At 49.8% G+C, this 23228-nt stretch overlaps 1 protein-coding gene across 6 annotated transcripts in view; it reads right to left on the reverse strand.

Moving 5' to 3' along the window:
- Positions 1-7722: 7722 nt before the first annotated feature.
- The window catches only part of ADAMTS17 (ADAM metallopeptidase with thrombospondin type 1 motif 17), a 327760-nt gene continuing 312254 nt past the window's right edge, over positions 7723-23228 (reverse strand). For all 6 annotated transcript variants that reach the window (XM_059180153.1, XM_059180151.1, XM_059180149.1 and 3 more), the window contains 2 exons: positions 11786-11963; positions 7723-10646 (listed from right to left, as the gene is read on the reverse strand). In XM_059180153.1, coding sequence (XP_059036136.1) covers positions 10477-10646; positions 11786-11963 — 348 coding nt within the window. In that variant the 3' untranslated portion in view covers positions 7723-10476. The remainder of the gene's footprint in view (positions 10647-11785; positions 11964-23228) is intronic.

Consider the following 23228-nt stretch of genomic DNA (forward strand, 5'->3'; position numbering starts at 1 on the left):
GGAGTCATGTGTTTTCTGCCCTGGTGGCACTTACATTCTAGATGGGCACACTTGCTAGCAAAACAGGTTAACAGACTAATGATAGGCTAAGACAAGCACTGAGGAGGGAATAAAGATGGCCGCCATGACTAGGCAGTGACTTCAGAATTCAAGGAAAGTCTGTCTGAGGAATAACATTCCAGCTGAGACATGAGAGATGTAGATATTCAGCCATGGGAAGAACTGGGGCTGGGGGCATGTGGGAGCAGCACAAGCAATGGGACCAATAAAGGCCCCAAATGGGAAGAAGGTGGGGAATTGTCAGACAGAAGGAGGTCGTGTGGTTGATGTGTGCATGACCATGTGGGAGGTGAGGACAGCAGGGGCATGATCACACAGGGCTGTGAGATGAGAAAACTCCAGGGGTGAGAAGCTACTGAAGGGTTTTAAATGGGAGAATGCCAGGATTTATGTTCAGGAGACATGGCTCTGACTGGTGTGCAGAGAATGTATTGGAAAGATCCAGAAAGGAGGAAGGGAGGTCGTTGGGAAGCTTCTGCAGTCCTGGTGGAGGTCTGTGACTTGGTGCACGGTGGTGGCAGAGATAGAAGGAGAAGCAGACAGATTAGAGGCATAATTTGGAGATAGAACCAGTGGTATTTATGCCTGCTTTGACCTGGGGATAGAAAGGGAAACCGAAGAAGCAAGGATGACCTTGAAGTTTTGATGTGAGACATTAGTGGATAGTGGTGCCATTGACTGAGAGGAGGAAGTACCTGGAAGGAAAGGGTTTATAAGAGGGAGGAAATTGGGAATTTAATTTTGTAAGATCTAAGCTTGCGGCCTGCAGTGGGAGCTGTGGTGTGCCACACAGATCTCCCTCCAAAACCTAGGTAGTGTTGGCTGACCAACAGCACCATCCCCAGGCCTTGCCCTCAGCACAAGGGAGCTAACTCTTAAGACTCCACCTTCTCCAGGGCAGCTGTCAGCCAGGGCCATCCACTTGCCTTAACAGGGGACAACTTCGAAGGGCTATTCCATCTCCAAAGCTCCCTATGGCACCAGCTGTCGTGACTGCACCAGAGTTTCATGTCTCCCTGTACCCAACCCTGACTCTCTCATGCCATCACAGTATTCCTGAGCACCCCTCCCCATGAACCTCCCCCCAATAAAATCGCCACCTCAGAGATGGTTCCCAAGAACCCAAACCAAAGCAGTTGGTGCCAGGAGTGATCCTAGGAAGCAGACCCTAGAATAGGATTTTGGAGCTACATCACCTGCCAGCTAGACCAAAGGACCTCATGCTCCTGGCATCGGTGTAGGGAAATGGTGAAAACTTTCAGGATGGCATAATGTCTCAGTCATTTGAAAGATACAGGCAAAGAAATTCAGTAGCTGTTACTGGGTGTTACTGATGCATTGGAGAAAGATGATAAAAATGCTGAGGGTGATTAATTTTAACTATCAATCAGTTACATGCTGCACACCAGATCCAAGTTGACATTGCTGCTGGGGACCCAGAATCTTACCGTGGTCCCCTCTAAGAGTGAAGGGGGAATGGGGTTCAGATAATAAATGGAGTCTTGATCCAGGCTGGGTTCATAATGGGCCAGTGGTTCCTTTTGGTCACCCAGTGATCATTTCTCCTGTCCCTGAAAGTGCACTTGGAACGGATGAACTTGGCCTGTGGAATAAGGCGCCACTGTTGTGGAGTAAGCCAAGTGGAAGCCCAAGAAACTGCCTCCCCCTCTCTAGGCTAGAAGGTAAGTCGATAGCAATATTGCAACCCGGGGAGGATGGCATATTTGAGTGTCATGCTGAAAGACCTGAAGAATGCAGGGGAGGTTATCCCATCATATCCCCATCAAAGTCATCAGACGGGCCCCTACAAAATTTAGATTTGGTCCTGTCTCATGACAGTGGACGACCACAGTCTTAACCACTGTGGTAGAATTAGCCACAAATGGATGGCTATGCCAGATATATTTTTTCTAGAGCTGATCAACCAGGTTTAAGATACAAGGTATATGATGATGAAGCTAGGAAATGCATTATATTCCATCTCTACAGGAGAGAAAGACCAGAGTAATTCACGATCATGTGTGACAGCCAGCAGTAGCCATCACGTACAGTCTCCTCTGAGACTAACATAGCTGTTAACACTCTGTTATAACATAGCCCCAGAAGGCTTGAACTGCACAGACCCTCCACAGAATCCACACTGACCCACCGTATCCATGGTATCCTGTTAACGAGACTAGACAAGCAAGAAGAGGCACGTAAATTGGAGGCCTTAGTGAGATACTTGTGCTCTAGCAGGTGGGAGATAATTACCGTGAATATTCAATGACACATGTCATCAGTGAAATGTTTAGAGTTCCACCGGTCTGGAGCATGCCAGGACATCCTCTCCAAAGGGAAGAGCACTTGATTGCATTTTGCTTCCCCTACAGTTAAGAATGAATTATGACAAACAACAAAGTGTTGCTGGCTTCTGGAGGCAGTCCCAGGAAAATCACTTGCCAGCAGTAGGGCTGGGACTGAAGGATCTGGCCACAGGTGCCATGCTGGACTTTAGAACTGCTGTGGAGTAGCTGCCATGTGCCTCCCCTGCCCTTCCTTTTTATTTCTATATTTTTATTTTTAATTTTTTTCAGTGTTCCAGAATTCATTGTTTAGGCACCACACCCAGTGCTCCATGCAATACATGCCCTCCATAATACCCACCACCAGGTTCACCCAACCCCCCATCCCCCTCCCCTCCAAAACCCTCAGTTTGTTTCTCAGAGTCCACAGTTTCTCATGGTTTGTCTCCCCTTCCAATGTCCCCCAACTCACTCCTCTCCATCTCCCCATGTCCTCCATGTTATTCCATGTCTTTCGTGTTTATTCAACAAGTAAGCGAAACTGTATGATAATTGATTCTTCCTGCTTGACTTATTTCAGTCAGCATAATCTCTTCTAGTCCTGTCCATGTTGATACTGAAGTTGGGTATTCATCCTTTCTGATGGAGGCATAATACTCCATTGTATATATGGACTGACTGTATCCATTCGTCCATTGAAGAACATCTTAGTTCTTTCCACAGTTTGGCAACTGTGGTCATTGCTGTTATGAACATTGGGGTACAGATGGCCCTTCTTTTCACTACATCTGTATCTTTGGGGTAAATATCCAGTAGTGCAACTGCAGGGTCATAGGGAAGCTCTATATTTAATTTCTTAAGGAATCTCCACACTGTTTTCCAAAGTGGCTACACCAACTTGCATTCCTACCAACAGTGTAAGAGGGTTCCCCTTTCTCCACATCCTCTGCAACACATGTTGTTTACTACCTTGTTAATTTTGGCCTTTCTAACTGGTGTAAGGTGGTATTTCAATGTGGTTTTGATTTGAATCTCCCTGATGGCTAGTGATGATGAACATTTTTTCATGTGTCTGTTAGCCATTTGTATGTCTTCTTTGGAGAAGTGTCTATTCATGTTTTCTGCCCATTTTTTGACATGATTATCTGTTTTGTGTGGGTTGAGTTTGAAGAGTTCTTTATAGATCTTGGATAGCAGCCCTTTGTCTGTACTGTCATTTGTGAATATATTCTCCCATTCTGTGGGTTGCCTCTTTGTTTTGCTGACTGTTTCCTTTGCTGTGCAGAAGCTTTTGATCTTGATGAAGTCCCAACAGTTCATTTTTACTTTTGTTTCCTTTGCTTTGGAGACATATCCTTTCTTCTTAAAAAGGTTTTATTTATTTATTTGACAGAGATCACAGGTAGGCAGAGAGGCAGGCAGAGAGAGAAGAGGAAGCAGGCTCCCTGCTGAGGGGAGCCCAATGCAGGGCTCTATCCCCGCACCCTGAGATCACGGCCTGAGCTGAAGGCAGAGGCTTTAACCCTCTGAGCCACCCAGGCGCCCTGACATATCTTGAAGAGGTTATTGCCTATGTTCTCCTCTAGGATTCTGATGGATTCCTGCCTCATGCTGAGGCCTTTTATCCATTTCAAGTTTATCTTTGTGTATGGTGTAAGAGATTGGTTGAGTTTCATTCTTCTACATGTAGCTGTCCAATCTTCCCAGCACCGTTTATTGAAGAGACTGTCTTTTTTCCACTGGATATTTTTTTCCTGCTTTGTTGAAGATTATTTGACCGTAAAGTTGAGGGTCCATATCTGGGCTCTCTACTCTGTTCAACTGGTCTATTTCTCTGTTTTTGTGGCAGTACCACGCTGTCTTGGTGATCACAGCTTTATAGTAAAGCTTGAACTCGGGCAATGTGATGCCCCCAGTTTTGTTTTTCTTTTTCAACATTTCCTTAGCAATTTGGGGTCTCTTCTGGTTCCATACAAATTTTAGGATTGCTTGCTCCAGCTCTTTGAAAAATGCTGGTGGAATTTTGATCAGAATGGCATTGAAAGTATAGATTGCTCTAGACAGTATAGGTATTTTAACAATGTTTATTATTCTGATCCATGAGCATGGAATGGTCTTCCATCTTTTGGTGTCTTCTTCAATTTCTTTCACGAGTGTTCTGTAGTCCTTGAGTACAGATCCTTTACCTCTTTGGTTAGGTTATTCCCAGGTATCTTATGGTTCTTGGTGCTATAGTTTATGGAATCAATTCTCTAATTTCCCTTTCTGCATTTTCATTGTTAGTGTATAAGAAAGCATCTGATTTCTGTACATTGATTTTGTATGCTGCCACATTACTGAATTGCTGTATGAGTTCTAGTAGTTTGGGGGTAGAGTCCTTTGGCTTTTCCATATAAAGTATCATGTCATCTGTGAAGAGTGAGAGTTTGACTTCTTCACTGCCAATTTGAATACCCTATATTTCTCTTTATTGTCTGATTGCTGTTGACAGGACTTCTAGTACTATGTTGAACAAGAGTGGCAACACTGGGCATCACTGTCATGTTCCTGATCTCAAAGGGCAGTCTGTCAGCTTTTCCCCGTTGAGGATGACATTCACTGTGGGTTTTTCATAGATAGATTTTATGAAGTTGAGGAATGTTCCCTCTATTACCCTAATCTTAAATTAGGCAAAGACCCCACCAAAATGTAGAATTTCAGACCAATATCCCTGATGAATATGGATGCCAAGACTCTCAACAAGATCCTAGCTAATAGGATCCAAAAGTACATTAAAAAGGTTATCCACCATGACCAGGTGGGATTTATCCATGGGATGCAGGGGTGGTTCAATATTTGCAAATCAATCAATATGATAGAACAAATCAATAAGAGAAGAGAGAAGAACCACATGGTCCTCTCAATTGATGCAGAAAAAGCATTTGACAAGATACAGCATCCTTTCCTGCTCCTCCTTTTTAAATAGAGTGTATCTACACTGGTTCTCCCATGCCTATCCCACCATTTTCTCTTGGATGCTGGAGGTTGGAAGGAGGCAGTGTCTCTTTTGAGTTCCTTGGTCTTTAGATTGAGAGAAATAGTGCTCAAGAAGCTCTCCTGGAGGGAGCTGCACACTTAAGGAAGCCAACCTGCACCTGACTTAGATGATGAAATCCAGGGCTTTTACCTGGACGATGATGTTGAAATGGGATGAGACTTTAGGGGAAGGGTGAGCATATTCTGTGTCTGAGAGTATGTGAATCTTCCTCCAAATGGCTAAATATTTCTCATCTCATCTGCTCTTCCAGAGCCTTCCCATTCTCCCCAGCATGAGACAGACTCTTTGTCCCCTCCCCTTGAACTTAATGTGAGCCTTTGTGACTGCCTTAACTATTAGAGGATGATGGATGTGATGCCATGGAACTTTCAAGTTGTCTAATGGGGTGACACAGCCGTCATGAAAGTCATGCTCTTTCTCAGAGTGTTGACCAGTGCAACCTCCCATCGTCCTTCAGGGTTGCCCAGCAGTTCCTCGGAGAGGTCATGTTGTAGGTATTCTGGCTGTTAAGTCCCAGCTGAGGTTCTTAAGACCGGCACTGTTGGTCAGTTAGGCAAGCAGGGGAGCCATCTCATAATCCCAGCCTCTATTTGTGCTTTGAACCACGCCAGCTAATGTCACATGCACAGAGGGGAGCTGTTCCCACCATGTCTCAGATTTGTGATAACTCTGAAGGGTCATCCTAGTCCCAGAGTTTTCTGCAGGATGGCCTGTGCACACAGAGAGGTGGTGTATGAAGATGGAGGTCAAGAGAGAGGTCAGGACCAAAGATGTTAATTGGAAAGATACAAGAACATGCTTGATTCTCAAAGACTTGGGTCTGGGTGACACGACCTACAATGAAAGTACATAGAAAGATGGGGGTTAGGGCTGAGCCCTGGGGCATTCCATAGTCTAGAGCTGGCAAAGAAAGGAGACCTAGGAAGGAGCAAGAGGAGGACAAAAGTCAGGAGACAGTGATCCAGAAGGTGCAAGAAGAGCATGTCCCAAAGGATAGGGCCTGCTGAGGACAAGATGCAATGGAATATCTAAAGGTCACGTGACCCAAGAATAGTATTAATGCAGGACAGGGGGCACGAGCCAGAGGAGTGGTCTGAAGAGTTCATGGAAGTTTCAATCCCCCCTCTTCTAGCCTATGTCCAGAGGTCAATCAACAAACCCACAAAGGAAGCCTTAACCTTTCCTTTCTTAGAGTTCCGGCAGCTCTCGCTCATTCTCTGTTGTCCAGGACTCCAGGATTGTCTGCTCAGTAGGGCTGTGAGCTACTGAGCTGGTTCTTTGCTGTTTCTGTGTTCTCATCAGTTCCAGGGAGTGCTTGGTTCCCACTAGAAACCCACTCAACACTCGCTGACCGAGAGCTTGTCCATTTCACCCACCAAACAGCCAACTGAGGGCCACCCGGGAATCGCAGCCGCTCTTGGAGAAATGACATACCACCAGGGCTGCTGGACGTTCCAGAGAAATCAGAGTTCTCAGAGAAAAGAGGAGACGATACTAGCAGGTCTCTGAGGTAGGTGGCTGATGATTAATGAGAATGAACGCCAGCAACAGGCTTGTGTTTCCTGGCAACTGGGGATGCTGTGGGCAGTTTGCTGTCTGTTAAACAAATGGTCTTTGCTTCAGGAAATTTCTGGGGGCTGCTCCAACATTCAAAGGAGGCCTTCTCTGTTGAATGGAGCTCCACGTTCTTGGCTGGGAAACTTTTTCTCCTTGCTGCTAGAAGGAGAGGAACCACCACTTCCTGATCCAGAAGGAGCAGTATCCCTGCTCCGTGTCAATCTCAGATGGGGTCCCACGGTGTGGTAACCTTGCCGTGTCCTTAGCCTGGGAGGATGGCAGGGCCAGGACTGCTTCTCATCCCCGCATGAGGAGGGAAGCTATGGGCAGGGTGGGGGACGGATTGGGCTAAAGATAGAAAAGCAAGGCTGTAGGGAGCAGCTGCCCATTCTGGCATTACCAGGGCCCAGGCTCTGTTTGAAATGCCCCCTTCGCCTGCACCAGGGGTCCCTGCACCCCAAAGGAGCATGGGTGTCTCTGCAAGTGAGGTGGCTTCTGCTCTGCATCAGATGCAGACTCACAGCACAGCTGTCAGGCCTTTGTGTCCCCACCCAGCGCTTTGCAACCACACCAGGGTGAGGCCCGGGACAGGATGATTTGTTAGTACTTGCTCAGGGAGATGCAGCCACTGGCCAGAACCGCATTAACCAGCAACTTCTGACATCGTCCCCAGCTGTGGTTGGGACACCATTCCAGGCATGCTATGGGGCCACTTGCAGGACAGGCCGCCCTCTGTCAGCCCTCGAGGACTGGTTTTTGTCTTTTACTTCACAGACAGCTTAATATTGTTATGGAAAAACATTTTATTAAAACATGTTCAACTCACTTCCAATGAAATGATTAATTTTTCATTTACAGTGGTGTCCAATGTTTGTCTTCTGTTTTTTTTTTTTTTCTTTCAAAACCAGCACCAAAAAATAAAACAAAAATACCATGGGTACAGTACGTAATGTAAGTTAACTAATGGAAAATATATACATTTGACTCTGAAACGAAGAAAAGAGAGCAAAGCAATCATATTATTGCTGCCGAGGATCTTCCCTGTGTTCTGATAATATCAAGCCATGGTCAAGTGAGAGGGTTTCATTTGTACTCATGAAAGTAGCACCATAAGGTCATAAGACTCTGCAGTTAGTAACACATTTGTGCAATCAAAAAGGTACAGTACTCGAGTGACAGTACAGGGTAGTGTTAATAAAGAAACGTCACTGCTGTGATCACAGGGTTTCAATGTCTTCTGTACACAGTGGAAGAAGAGCACCAGGCTGGTTTCGCTAACATTGATCATTGCTTGTGCCATAAACAGAAGGCAGGCTGGGGAATTTCAGTGCCAGCGTGAGCTAAAAGAGGTCAGAAAGACACCAATGGGGGAACCAATGGGGTGTTTAATAAGAATCAAATCAAATCAATTATTTTGGATTTTGAAGGTGTGAGGCCCTGGCCAGATGCATCCAGTGGACACGGTCAAGGTAGCCAGTGGGGGGTAATTCAGAGGCACCAGGGAGAGGGCTCGCTTATGGGCTCATGCAACTTGGGTACAAGCGTGCGTATGAGCAAGAAGGCTTCCTGGCTTCCTTAGCTGGCCATCCTAGCTCTGCTCCTCAGGTTCCGAGGCTGCTACCTTTCTGAAGTTTTGGGGTGAAGCATAGCCCACTGGGGGCTAGGGAAACATGGAAGCCTAGCTCCCCATGAATTTGAAAGTTTTGTGGCAACGGGGTTTGGAGGGATTCTGTTGGTGCCCAAGCCTGAGTTGGGGAGGACAGCATCTTGCACAGGCCCTGGTGCAACCATTGGGGGAGCGGGGGTTACATTGCAGGGTGGATCACTCCATCCTGGCATTCTCTCAGTCCTTAACACAGCACCCAAGCAGGTTTCTCGAAACTTCTCATGATTCAAGTGGAACCGCACACATTTTTTGTCATCCCTATCACTTCTCTGTCTCTGGAATATGAAAAATCATACATTGAAACAGCCTTAAGCTAACCCTAACGTTGTGACATCATCAAAAACAAAAGCAGATACATAAACAGCACCAATAAGTCAGGAAGTCCTTGGAGATGACCCCAGGGAGACGGGCATACATGAGGCTTCCTGTCTGCAATCATGAAGGCAAAGGGGGTGTTTATCACGATAAAGTCCTTGAATGTAAGCACCCATCAAACACCCACCAAGTTGGTGAGTGAAACAGGCCTCTTGGCTTCTAGAGTCTTTCCCTTCCAGCTCCCAAAGTGGATGGGGTCCCATGGTCTTCTGTACTCTTGTCATTTGCCCAGGCTTCTGGAGAGGGTGCAGCTCTTCTTTGAGGGGCTGCAGCAGGGAAAGGCTTTCTTCATGCTTTTCTGAGAGTCATCCTTGCCTTACTAAAAAGATGGGTCAATGACAACAGTGTGACAATGCCAGGCCCCGCAAGGTCTGGGCTATGGGAAGGCATGGTGGTTGTGCCGCGATCCTTGCAAGGGGGGCCGTCCTCCATGTTCCTGGCACACCAGGCTGAGTGGCTTCTGGAGGAAACCAGGGTGAAGTAGCCAGAGGTTCTAGAAAGAATCAACTTCAGGTAGATGGCCAAGATCAACGGGAAGCCATTTGTAAGGTGCAAAGTTTTACGAAGCACTGCCTGGAGCAGAGGCCCCCAGAAGGCAGAGGGGCCATACGCCCTGGATGAAAGGTTCACCTTTATGCCAGGAAGCAGTCCCATCCCCCTAATTAACATACGTCCCATTTCATAGCACCTTAGAGAAAGACTTTTCTGTTTCCCAATGTGGTCGACTGTATAGAAATTAGATGCCTCCCCAAACCCAAACACTTCCAGAATATTCTTCCTGACACAGGTGGTATGCAGAATCACGTGGTCTTGGCATCCTTGGCTGACAGAGATTCAGACTGCCAGGGACAAGACCTCCAAGACAAGGCCCATGATCTAGAGAATGTGTTTTCAGAGATGGGCCGAGAGGCAAAGTTCTGATGCTCATGTGGTCAGGAAGGGCTCCGGCAGCCTGGGCCTCTCAGAAGCCCTTTGCAGAGGCTTGCTGACATCCATCCTTCTTTCCAGGGTGGTGCCAGCTTTCAGAATAAAGCCAGTTTTCATGTAAAATGTCTCCTTTCGGGGATAATCCCCCCGGCACATCAAGCACCGGGAATTCAAATGTCAAAAGAAAGCCAAGACAGAAGTGCACAGGGACGTCTCTTTCTTTTGACAACTGTCCATCAGAGGTGTTCCCTTTGAGGTACACAGACCCTTAGAAAGGACAATAATTTTGTGACTCACGCCTATTTCTTTCCTTACTGTAGAAAGCCATCCAGTGGCCATTAACAATATATTAAGTACAAAAGCGCTAACAGCAAACGTCAAGTCCACACTCCAGTTCTATAATGGTCGGATTCTTGGGACAGCCTCGTGGGTGAGTGGTGGTGTGCTCCAGGGGTAGGGGGGTGGGGCCGGCTGCAGGACTGGGGTGCTCTCAGGTGGGCGTTCAGCTTGCCATGTCATTAGCACGCAGGCCACGCGCTGCCGCGCCGGGGGGGCCGCTGGGCCACGTGTCATGAGCTCAGCAATGGCGGAGGCGGCTGGCGCATCTTGTTTGCATAGAAGTCCCTGCACGTCTGGCAGCAGCGCTGGTACCATCGCATGTCCTGGCAGAGGTTTTTTTCTCGGATGACCCGGCAGTACACCGTCCACTGGTCCCGTGTGCATTTGTAGGTCAGGGCGGCTAAGGGTGTGGTGGGGGGGAGAGAGAGCCCAGGGGTTACGGACGGCGTGGGTACAACCTGATGCATGCACAGAGAGGGCCCGTGGTCTGACTCTAGGGCTGCCCTCGCTCACACATATGCCTGAGCCCTGCATGGACGCGAGGAAACAGGCCCCCTGCCGGTGCCACGGGATGTCACTTTCTTCTACAGGGGATGCACTCACGTGTCTAACCTGACCGCTTCGCAGGGAACGGTGGTCTGGCTGCTTCCTCAGGACAAGGGCACTGTGCACCCTGCTTCCCAGCTAAGTGGTATGCACTGTTGCTTTCTGGCCTAGGATGCCATCCCTGCTGGCATTTAGGAGACAGAATGACCTGGGGCAGTGGGCCTCAAAGGGCCACTGAAGTAGAAGCTAATGGCACAAGTGGTCTAAACCTCCTTCAGGGTCATCTTGTGGAGAGAAGTTCCTGCCAGAGGGAGGTGTCTGAAGCGTATCAAGGAAGTTTGTGCACGCAGAGGCTGGGGGAATCCCTCTGCAAGCTCCAAGACCACCCCCACGTCTATGAAACAACTTAGAAGCCCCCCTCCTGGCTGCATTCCAACATTAGGGAACGGGGCTCTGGGTAGGAAAATATTCCTTAGGGATTTCTATTTGGAGGAGGAGAGACTGTTAAAAGGAATCATTAAATTGGTGTTAAATGTCTCTCTTCTCCCTCCCATGCCACCAAATTCAAGACTACAACCCGCCAACACCTGCTTTCTTCTCGTGCATCAGCTTAAAGAAAATCCCATGTGCACATCCCCAAGGTTTCGTGAATCACACCCCAGCTCCTTCATTTCTGGAAGAACGCACCTCCCCTTGCCCTCCTCATGCACAGGAGCCCCAAAACCTTATTGGGGGACCATCCTGTGTCCCTCACTGTTGGCAGAGGGACTAGCGGGTGCTTGCCATGTTGTGTTTGAGGTTGCTGCTTGCAGACAAAGAACAAAAGTCCATCTCTGAAACCTCTAACCTTCAACAGAGCTGACAAATGCTGGCCTCTCCAGTGCTGGGATCAGCCCCAAGGGGGGCGCTTTCTGGATTCTAGAACCCCTCCACAAGCAGGGACTAGCTGGCTGGGAGCAGCAGTGCCCTCCCCACCAGCCTGGGGCCACTCACCGAGGCGAGGGGAGGTGATGGTGTTCACGTTGATCTTGTCATTGCAGACCTCCTGGTGGCACTGTCTGTAGGCAGCGGGCTTCAAGAGGGTGGGGCACTCGTTGCCATGGCGCCCGGTGACCTTGTGCATACATTGTACCACGCGGGACTGCAGGCCCTTCCCACAGGTCGAGGAGCACTGCCAGAGATAGAGATGGTCTAAGCTGGGGGCCGAACCTGGGCCGAGTGGTTGTGACCATGGCTACATGGAGCAGCGGTCCCTGTGCCTGGGCCCCGCATGTCATTCCCACGTGCTTGAAATAGTGCAGGACAAGGAGGCTTGGCTGCACACCAGCTGCCTGATAGACGCCTGTTTCAAGATGTTATGGACTGAATGTTCTTTGTCTCCCCAGATCCACATGTTGGAGCCCTAGCTTCTAATGGGTTGGTATTTTTTTGCGGGGGTGGGGGGGGGCGGCTTGGGGAGGTAACTAGGTTTAGATGATGCTACGAGGGCAGAGCTTCCATGAAGAGATTAGGGTCCTTTTTTAAAAGAGGAAGAGAGACCAGAGACTGACTTTCCACCACTTGAGGACACAGTGACAAAGCAGTCATCTGCGAGCCAGGAAGTGGGCCCTCACCAAGAACCAAATTGGCCAGCACCTTGACTGTGGACTTCCCTGCCTCCAGAACTGTGAGAAATAAATGTCTGTTAAGCCGCTCATCTATGGTATTTTGTCTCGGCAGTCCAAGCAAAGACAAGATCGTTGCTAAAATATTGATTTATGAGGCTTGCATCTTACTTCCCACCCTTTCTACCCCTGTACCAAGCAGAAAGCTGGGCTTCCAAATTCTCCAGCTAGCAGACAAGACAGCTTGGTGGCACCCAGAAGGTGCTGGGCATGATGACCTCAGGCATCTCCCCCTGGCCTTGGATGTAGAGGCGAGCTCAGTCATGGGGGGGGGGGTTGAATTTCCCCAAAGCCTGAAGAGTTGGGGCCCAAAATGAAGTAGAAGAAAAGGAAGTGCAACCTTCCATCCTGGAGTCACAGATTATTTGTGGCTCACAGTTTTAACTCAGACACCAAGGCCTGAGCTACTGGCATCTCCAGTCCTTGTAGACCTGGGTTTGCCAAACCAGCCCAGTTAGCTCGGCAGACATCCCAGGTTCCCACTGAGCACACTTGTTTGGACTTCCCCATATAGTTCCAGTCCTCCTCCTATCCCTCTCTGCACCCTTTTATAAAATGTTCCACAGTGTTCTGCCAGCAACTCGGCCCCTCTGCCCTGATCCTGCCCTCCGAGCTCCTGGGCCCTTGCTGGCTCTCCCAGGAGCCCCAGGAACTCTCTCTCCGGAACTCTCTGATAAGCTGGTCTCCTCCATGGGGAGAGTCGGGTACACAGGCGCATTCTCTCCACCTGGGGTCCCCTACCCACCCATGATTTATGGGGTTCTGAGAGCACTCTGCAAAACTTTAATAAAGCAAACACCTCTGGAGCCACAGCCCAGATGGAATTCATGCCGGCAGAGAGGGAAGCGGGGGTGTCCTCCGAACCCCACATAGAGTAGTGACACCAGGTTCCTTTGGATCATGTGCCCCTCTGTCTCCTCCCTGTCCGTCAGGCCTGACCTTGGCCTGTGCTGGAAGGAGGGCTGTCCTGGGGGCGGGGAGGGGGAAATCTGTGAGGAGTCACCAGGCACTGGATCAGTGGGAGACTGCCGGGACCAGCTACGACCAAGGGGACACGGTCTGCTCCCCAAAGTGCTTGTGCATACCCGGTGAATTCCTCTGCTTCCCAGTCTGACAAGTAGGATCTTGGTTGTTGGTTTTTGTTTTTGTTTACTTTTGTTTTGTATTTCTTACTTTAGAAGGGTTAGGAATCTCGAGGGAATAGTGCAGGGGGGTCCCAGTCTTTTCAAATCAAAAAAGAGGTGGGGAAGCCACAAGCAACCCTCCCTGTGGGCTGTGGCATGTTTGAGCCAGAACAGGCACCCTCCCCCGGAGGACGTGGCCAGCTCCAGGGGCCTCAACATTGTGTCTTCTTAACAGCCTATTTTCTAGATAAACGAGGGAGGGGTTTGACAATGGGGTACTCCTGGGACTCAGGAGTTAGCACTGGGACCCAGGGAAGTTTGAGGGGTGCTGAGGCGGAGGGATGAGGCCATATGACAAGGTCCCACCAACAGGATACCTGGAACATGGGACGGCTACCATCGTAACATGACTTCCACCTGGAGGGCATCAAGGAGGAAGCCGGGATCTATTGCAGGAATTTCCTGTTGTGCTTGTAAAAACCTCAATGTCCCAGACCAATCCATCTCTATAAGAGGCACCCAGAACTGAGAACCTCTGATTTATCTGGAACTTCTGCCCAGTGTCCTACGTAGAGTATAATGAGCTCTCTTTTCTTAACAACAAACCGGTGAGGATTCATATACAAAAATGTGTAATTAAGTAAGAGCGGACATCCAGTTATCACCCTGCTGAGTTTATACAGGTATGCTCGAATAAAAGGGGGAGATGGCTTTCACTCAAAATTATTCTTGGAAAAGACAAAGTTGCCATATACTTTAGTGAGAACAAAAGCTCTCACAGTTCAGGGGCAGGGATAAGGGGTGCCTTTAATTCTTTGTAGTGTGATCACTTGGGGAGCAAGAAAAAAAGAAGGAAGCAAAAGAAATGTAACTGTCTCCCGGAGGCATGACTCAAAATCACAAATGAGGAGGATGAGCTAAAAAAGATTTAAGAATCACTGAAAAGCAAGCTGGTAAGTGGTTATACAAAGAGCCTGGGATCCACACCAACAGAATGAAAGAAGGAAAAGCCTAAGGATCGTAACGTACTACGAAATCCCGAGGACGCGGAGCATGGCCATGCAAACGCAGAGCAAAGTCCCGCAAACACAGCACTAAGTGACACCCCAGCTCACGAGGACCTGTCCAGCGAGAGCAGCGCTTACAGATTCCGGAAGAGGCGGCATCTCTGTGAACTCAGCGGGGACAAGTCCTATGCTGGCCAACGGGGGACCCAGAAGGTAGAGGGGGTGATAATGAGGGCAGACACAGCAAATGTTAGGTTGCACCTTATAAAACTGCTCACATGCACTCGTTTTTGACCCCGTACACCCAGCAGCTTCATCAGGTCTGACTTTATTACATGAAGAAAACTGGCACTATTTCTAAGTTAAAAGATAAGTATAAACCTTTAAATATGCATGGGTAATGACCTGAATGAATTACATATTTTAGGAAGGCGTTTGACCTGTCTGCCTCTACCATTACAGACTTTTATATGTCAAGTTGGTTGTAAAATTAAAAAAAACTTGCTTCCTGGGAAAATGGGATTACTGTGTACTTGGGACCTGGTATCTGCCTATTTAGCACTGGATTACGCACGTGGGGAAAAGAGGAATCTGCGTACTGATCTAGGGGCAACATCAACATTCCTTTTCTCATCAGATGTTGTCTTGGACTACAGGGCCTGGATCCACCTGGTGCAGGAGACACGTCAAGAAGGGAGAATTAGGAATTGAGTGTCTTCATACTCCTTCTAGGAGAGGGGCTCCTTCTGGGGTGGGACAGACAGTGGCTGGGGCCCCAGGAAACTGCACTGGTGAGTGGAGAAGGCTTCTGAAGCCGTGCTTTTCTCGCTCCCATGGCACCCCCTGACCACACAAGGTACCCAAGGCCCTGCCGGCTGGGCAGTCAGCCCAGCTGAGTCACTTCCTGACCAGCAACATCAGGAAGGGCTTCAATGTCTTTTGCAGGTGTCATTATTATGTATGTAAAAATCAAGGCAAGAACTCAATCCTGTGGGTCTATTCAAACCAAATGCAAAACTGACAAGGTCTCTGCCTGAAAATGATCGATGACCATTGTAAAACTCAGGTGTCTGGGGTTGCCCTTGAAAAATGATTTCCCCTCTGAAAGTTCTTAGTCTTGTTTCACAGGCTCTAAGGCCAGTTGGGGAGGAGGAGGGTGTGGGGGGGGGCAGGAAGGGAGTGTATTCATGACAGCCTTGTGTATACAGGTGGTGTGTCTGCTTGTCCCATGGGCTCACTTGTAAGGTTCCACAATAGTGTGGAACATTCCACAACAATCTTGAGGCTGCTGGCCACTGAGCTCAGTGGGGGGGGTCACTGTTTGGGCCAACGTCACGTAGTAAGTGGCAGAGGAGGGACAGGACCCCAGTTGCCCCATTTCATGGACCAAATTCCATCTTCCTGTATGAATTATGGTTTGTACTGGATAGAGCCTCCATGTGAGCCAGGAAACAAGAAGTCAGGTTACTGCCCAGGTCCACCATCTTCCCTAGCACAGGGTCACTGGCTTTTAATTTTCCAGCCCGGAGAAAGAACTGGCCTGACATCCACAGGTAACCACACTCTCCTTGACTGGAGTCTTATTAGGGACAGAGCAGCAGGGGGAAGAACAGACCTGTTAGCACACTCCATACCTCGGGCAAGTTACTTAATCTATCTGAGCCCCAGTTTCTTCATTTGTGGCTTGAGGATAATAAAATGTTCCTTGCAGAATAATTTTGATGATTAGAATAACTTGGAACAGGGGCACCTTGGTGGCTGTCATTAAGCATCTGCCCTTGGCTCAGGCCATGGTTTCAGGGCCCTGGGATTGAGTCCTGCATCGGGCTTCCTGCTTGGCAGGAAGCCTGCTTCTCCCTCTCCCACTCCCCCTGCTTGTGTTCCCTCTCTTGCTGTCTCTCTGTCAAATAAATAAATAAAATCTTAAAAAAACCCAAACAGAATAGCTTGGAATAAGTGAGCAGCAGTGAGGGAGCCGTCTGCAAGTGCTACTGTTATTATTAACAGTCAGTGCTTGGACAAGAGCAGAGAACCGACCAGAGAATCCCTGGAGCCCAGGAAAAGGCGCTGAGCCGCTTGCCTGCTGGCTTAGCTCTCTGGGGGGTTGGCCACACCCCACCACCAGGCCCCACAGGCAGGTGATCTGGCAGCTCAGCGAGATAACCTCCCGGAGCTGATCTGACCCTGAAAACGAACGCGACTGTAGACAAGTCTTGAGGGGCTGCTTTCAATAGCAGCCCCTTGTAACCTGAGCTTGCTGCATTCGGGTTAACACAGGGGGCACAGACAAGGAATTCCGTCTCCTCCTGCCTCCCCTCCGCCTCAGCTTTAATTAAACAGGGAGGAGACCACAGTGTCTCCTGCTAGCGCTGGATTAGCCCCAAGCATCACTGTGAAGCCATTCTGGGACTTTTAAAAATCCCAGCAAACAGATCTATAAAAAACATATCTGGTCTTGTTGGAAGTCCTCTTTCACTGTGGGGTATTTTTTTCAGGTCGTTCATTACATTAACGTTTAATATGGCTCCCTGAGACTGGGGAAACAAAGAAACGAAGCAGTAATAAATCCAGCTGGGAAAGCTCCCCACCAGACGACCCAAAGGGAGGACAGCCCCTCACGTTCCCCTCCCCAGCTGTGCACCACAGACAAGGCCTGGTGACCTGGCCCCCAGCCCCGGGCAGTCCCCCCGCTGGGATGGGGAGTAAAAGACACATGGGGGGGGGACTGTTCACTGGAAAAGCAATAAGAATGAAAATTCTAGCACCCGGGGAGCAAAAGACTTATGGCCAGAGAGAGAAATCTTTGACTTGGACATATCCATGGGCTCATGGTATTCATTCGGGTGTGGCTGTGAACAAGAATTCCCTAAAAAACTGGGGAAGGCCTTTGGACTCTCGGACCCAAGTGACAGCGAGACATGGTGCAACGCTTCCTTGCCAGCTTCTTTGGGGGTGATGATGACGGTGGTGGTGGCAGCGATAACAGCAGTAGGAACAGCTGGACCCACCTTCTGCATGCCTACCATGTGCTGAGCCCTGGGCTTAATGTCACTCTTGTTAGACCTCATTTATCATCCCGCTAACAGTGGCTACGGCCAGGGCGGCGCTCAGAACATAGTAGGTGCACAGTAAACATGCATACACCACACTGGCTTTCAGAGAAGAGGAACAGGAGGCCCAGAGTATCCCTGCAGCTCCTCCCCAGTGACAGCTCCAGCCCCTTACCCCCCACCTCAACCTCCTCCAGGGCCACAGGGCTCCCCAGCAGGGAGGAACCGGGTCTCTGTCATCCCATGGTGGCCCAGCCTCGATGACATGCTCCTCTGCAGTGAGGTCTGCCTTCTCTTCAACTTCTCCCAGCTGTAAAATCACGACTATAAATAACACCAGATCCCAAAGCGGTGTTTTGAGAATTAGCTAAAGGAGGTCGTAAAAACCTCAGGAAGATGGCAACGCTGCAGGAATGTTCGATACTTGCTGGAGCCCAGGTTCCGACGGTGGCGGGGGCGGCCAGGCTTCCTCCCCGGCTCTGGGGTGAGCAGCAGAGCTGGCAAGGGGGGAGCCCTCACCGCCCCAGCATGAGGGCCCCATGTTCTTGTGCTCTGCCGGGCAGGTTCGGCTCGCAGAGCCTGAGGCAGGGGTGGGGGAAGGGCAGACCCTCGTGCTAACTCCATTTTCTGCGGGTGTCTGAAAGGCACTTGGCTGGTGAAATGTCAAAAGCGCTTCAAAAGCATTTTTGACAGATTTCCCCCCAGACTTGGCATGAGCCGTGCAACCGTCGGAAGCTGTTGAAACCTGAAATAGCAGGTTTTAAACAGTAATGAAAATCCCCACTCTTTCCTCCAGCCTTGAAACTGGAAATGCTTTCTCAGACACACACACACACACACACACACACACACACACACACACACACCCCTTCAACTCATACTCCCTCTCAAACTGTTTTTCCTTCCTCTCCACAGCCTTAGCTTGAGGTTTCCCCAGTGTCTCTGAATTTGCAACCTGCTGACCTATAAATCCTGGCTGGGGTTCTACAGCCGGGGAGCCCCAAGGTCAAGGTGACCCCCGAAAACCCAAAATGTCTGGTGATCCCAAGAGCTCCTGATTGTGCTCTGTGAGCCTGGGGTGCAGAGGACCCTGCAGGGCCACTGTCCCTGTCAGTCCTCAGGCAGGAGCTGTGATCACTCTGGTAGCTTAGCTCTCTCAGCCCGTTAGTGACTGTGTGAAAGGCCTTCCACTCCTGCTGGAGGAGGCTGGCCCAGGCGCTCTGCAAGCACTACAGCCTGCCTCCTGCCTCCTACGCACACCGTCACCATGTGCAGGCACCACTTTACAGGACCTGAGCCACATTCAAAAGGCTGTTGTAAGACATCAATATTTGATAGGCTCATGGAAGAAATGAGAGTCTGATGAGAGACAGCAGAGCAGGGATGTGGGACCTGTGTCCTCCTGACCACAAGCCCTGTTTGGGGGTCACCGATAGAGCATGTGTTCCATAGAGACAACAGCTTCTCTGATTCAACGGCAAGGTCCAGGTAGTGGCTAAAACCCAGGCTGCTGTGCAGGGGAGCGACACCTCTCTCTGATCCCTTGCTCCACACAAAGGCAGCTAGTTTGACAAAGGTTACTGGGTCAATGGAGGGACAGCAGGGCAACAGAGGGGACAGAGGCATCTGCTGTTAAACTATTAGCTCGCTTCCATGCAGGTACCTGTCCTGGCAATTTCCGGGGGCTCCCCTGCTCTATTGGAAGCTCATTTCTCTCAACTGAGCAGATATGGGCTCTAGACTTTTCTCCGGAACTCGGTTACCTGGTGGGAGGCTCTGTTCAGCCACACAAAATGTTCCACACCAAAGGGGTAGTCTGGCCTCTCCCTTCTGCCCCTGCTCTGAAAAGCAATGAAACGTGATGACCCTCCTTTCCCTGGGTGCTTATAATCCTATGAGTAACATCGAATGGAGGACTGGCTCTCTTATCTTCATGCAGAGTGCTGGCTGCCTGAGTGGTATGGCTTCACACAGTCCAGAAAAAGGTCCTGATACTGCTGATGCCTCACACACTTCCTCTCTGATGTACAAGTTTCTTTTTAATAAGGACTCAATTTTTTATTTCACAAATGAGGGCAGACAACAGGCAGGACCTCAGAGAGAGAGAGAGAGAGAACACTAAAGAGAGATTTATACTACAGTGTGAATGACTGATACAGAGCCCTTGGAGGAAAAGGTTGTGAGAGACAGGCAGATACCTGACTTTCTGATAAGCACATGCCTGTGATGGTTCGAGCTGCAGGCATCTTAGAATTCAGCTCCTCCATGTTTCAAGTTCACAATCTAAAGCCCTGACATTATTATGCACCTGAACAAAAGGTGGATTAAGAGTCAGAAGGCAGGGACCAAACTCTTAGCTCTGCCATTTTTTAATTGTGTGACCTTGGGGGGAAAAAAAAAGCCACATCAGCACTGTGAGCCAGTTTCCTCATCTGTAAAACGGGGATGGGGCCAAATGAGATAATATGAGTGAATGTATTTTGTTAATTCTAAAGCACTAGGGGATGTCAGGGGCCACTACCACTGAGCCCAAAAGAAAGAGCATCACTCTCCACCAGCAACCCCATCCACAGCTGTCCAGGCAGAGGATGCCTGCGTCCCACAGCACAGTGTGCACACTGGACCAGGCGACTGAGTGTCATTGGCTAATGTCAATGACTAATGTCATTGGCTCCTTGTCGGTCCATACCTGGGCTGGGTTACTGTCCACTCTCATACCCCCTGACCAGGACAGGTCTAGCACGCTCTCTCCTAAGAAAAGGAGCTCAGGAAATGCTGCTTGAATCACAGAGACTTGGCTGCAGACCCCCAGCCTTGCAGAGTGGGGTGTGGGGTCAGGCCCCATCCAAGAAAGGAGGTGCAGGCTTTGGAAGTGGTGTAGGCTGAAGCACTTTCTGTAGCAAACCACTCTTGTTCTTGCTAAGGCCCTGGAGCTGAAAGCCCTGTCTCCCTGCCCAGAGCACAGGAAGGCATCTACCAGCTGTCTGAACAGCACGGGATAGCAAGGTAGGAGCGAGAGGCTCTCCCTGACTTCTTCCCTGGGGTGCGGCAGCCCAGAGGCTCTTGTGTGCTCACTCCTTCCCCTGACCTCCCAAGGCCTCTAGGAGGTGTTGTGATTTCCAGATCACAATCTGGGGCTCGGGTGTGAGGGGGCACACCTGGGGCCTTGACTGAGGCCTTACAGTCAGACCAGCTCCCTTCCACGGGACCTCCAGTGGCACCAGGAAGTCAACGGTCCTTTGATCTCTTCAGTGAAAGGGAACGCCATACTCTTAACGCAGAGAGCCAATGGTTTTCTTTAAAAACACCATACATTACAATCCCTCCAGAATAATTTGTTTCTAATCAGAAACATCCCATCATCTCAGTGGTGATTAATGCCTCCGGTCTTGAAACTGAAACATCTCAACTCGTGATCAAAAGTCTCACTATTCTAGAAAGAAATGTGATTTCCTCCTCTCCCATTTAAGTGACATCTCCCTGCCCCCAGGTCGAATACCCAGCATTTAGCGGGTGGAAACAATGATTTGCACAGATCTGGAAATAGCTGGTATCCCAGGAGGACAGGTCATTTTTCAAACATGGCAGAGAGTAATAATGCCCTCAGCAGGAATGGGAATGTGAGGATTGTCCCACGCAGGGGACCCAGGTTGGGGTTCAGCCATGTGCTGAGGCTGGGGGAGGGGCCTTGCCTCCCCACAGTTCTGGGTGCTGTTCTCAGGCACCCTCACCCAGCTACTGGAGAAGACTGGTGCCAGCCCCTTCCCAAGGGATGACTGGTCCTTCTTGCTTCGGTGGGGGCAGGACAGCACCTGAGGCATGTCCTTAGACTGGCCCGTCCATCACCTCCCTAGAGACATGCTAATCTTTCTCAACAGCACCTTGGGGCCAAGTAACAGGAGATTTCTTAGAAGCAAAATGTCAAAGTTTCTAGATCACTGAGGCTCTGACAGCCCTCAGAGTTCTATTGACTTTCCTTTTGGGCAGCTTGTTTGAAGCCTTCAAAGTCTGGCACGTGGTGGTTTGGGGGCTGGTTATAGAAGAGGATTTAAAAGTGTACCATGTGTGTGATGAGGGCACTGTCCACAAGCCGTGAAGCCAAGCTAAGAGGTCAATGGCAAAGCAAATATAGTCCAAACAAGTGTGAATATCAGGGTAACATTCATCCAGTGGAATCCACTTATGTTGGACAGTTGCCCAGTGAATGAGGACCAGGACCCCCCTGAGGAACTGTATCCTTTCCATTCTCCAGAGAAGAAATGGGGAAAAGCAACAGGCAGATTTTTAGAACTGTGCTGTACAGATCTCTGCACCTGGGGGAGGGGCAGCCCACCTGGTGATGGCAGTGGAGGAGGGAGTGGTGGCGAGGCCAACGGTCAGGGTGTGGTCCCCTGGTTCAGTTCTGTGTGGCCCCTGCCCCATCATGCTCGCTCCCAGTACATTTGTGCCTATACGGACTTCCAGTTCTGGGGCCAAGTTCTCACTTTGGGAGGTCAAGTCTTCCCTGGGCCCTAGCTCTGGCCAGACCTGCTGGGGACGGGGCAGCTGGAAGCATGGGAGAGCACGCCCCCCTTCCATGCTGAGTACTCTCCCTCTTGGCCCTGTGTGCACCAAGCCAGTGCCATCAGATACCAGCCCTGAATAGCAGCCGAGATCATCACAGGCCATCAAGCTGTCCTGTTTTTATGGCCAGGGGTCACTGATCAAGCTGGCTGTGCTGAAGAGTAGGCTCTGTGGCCTTCCAATGCCTTTCCAGAAAGCTGGGAGGCATTATTCACCATGGCCTGGCTAGTCAAGAGGCCGGCCAGCTAAGGGCTTGACCTCACTGGTGAACCTGGTGGGAGAGGGAGTTTGCTGGATGGCAAACCAGCCTCCGCAGCCAAGGAGGGGCGCTTGAACAATGGAGGAGGGCGAGTGGGGTAGCATGGTGTTGGGCCTCTCAGGTATGACTTACATTCATATCCTGGGGTTCTGTACCTCCCCACACCAGGAAGTTCAGGGTGTTAAGAAAACCGAAGTGTCCATCTGGTTTTCGAAACCAGAATGGTGAGGCTCGAGAAGGCCAGGCTCTGGAGAGCTGATGACCGTCTGTGGGACATGCTGTGGCTCAAAAGTACCATCATAGGGCCTCCGGAGCGCTTCTCCATGTGGCCTGAGCTCTGACTAGTGGTTCAGGAGCTTGGACTCTGGCAGAGGGGTATAGGCCAGTCCCTTCATCTCTGAGCATCTACTGCCTCTTCTAGAAAACAGGACTAAGGACCTGGCTGGAGAGCACAGGTGCAGGGGTAGACCTCAAACAGAAAACTACGCAAGGTGCCTCATACTCTGGTGGCTGCACATGGCCCAGGCCCTCCCTGAACCCTCCTCCACTCTGCTTCTTGCCCAGGGACATCTGTGACCATGGAAGTCCCCCTTCACTAGCACAGGTGACATGTGGGGTGTGACCACAGGACCCTTCTAATTCCTTGGGTAGAATGACAGCTTTGTTCCAATCCACACCTGGATATTTGGAGTCTGGACAATGGTCTTCTGCCTCTTACTATGTTGGAGAGCTCCCCTTCCATGTCTTCTGACAATTCTGACACCTATGT

This window comes from Mustela lutreola, chromosome 7, assembly GCF_030435805.1.
Source record: "Mustela lutreola isolate mMusLut2 chromosome 7, mMusLut2.pri, whole genome shotgun sequence".
Taxonomy (NCBI): domain Eukaryota; kingdom Metazoa; phylum Chordata; class Mammalia; order Carnivora; family Mustelidae; genus Mustela; species Mustela lutreola.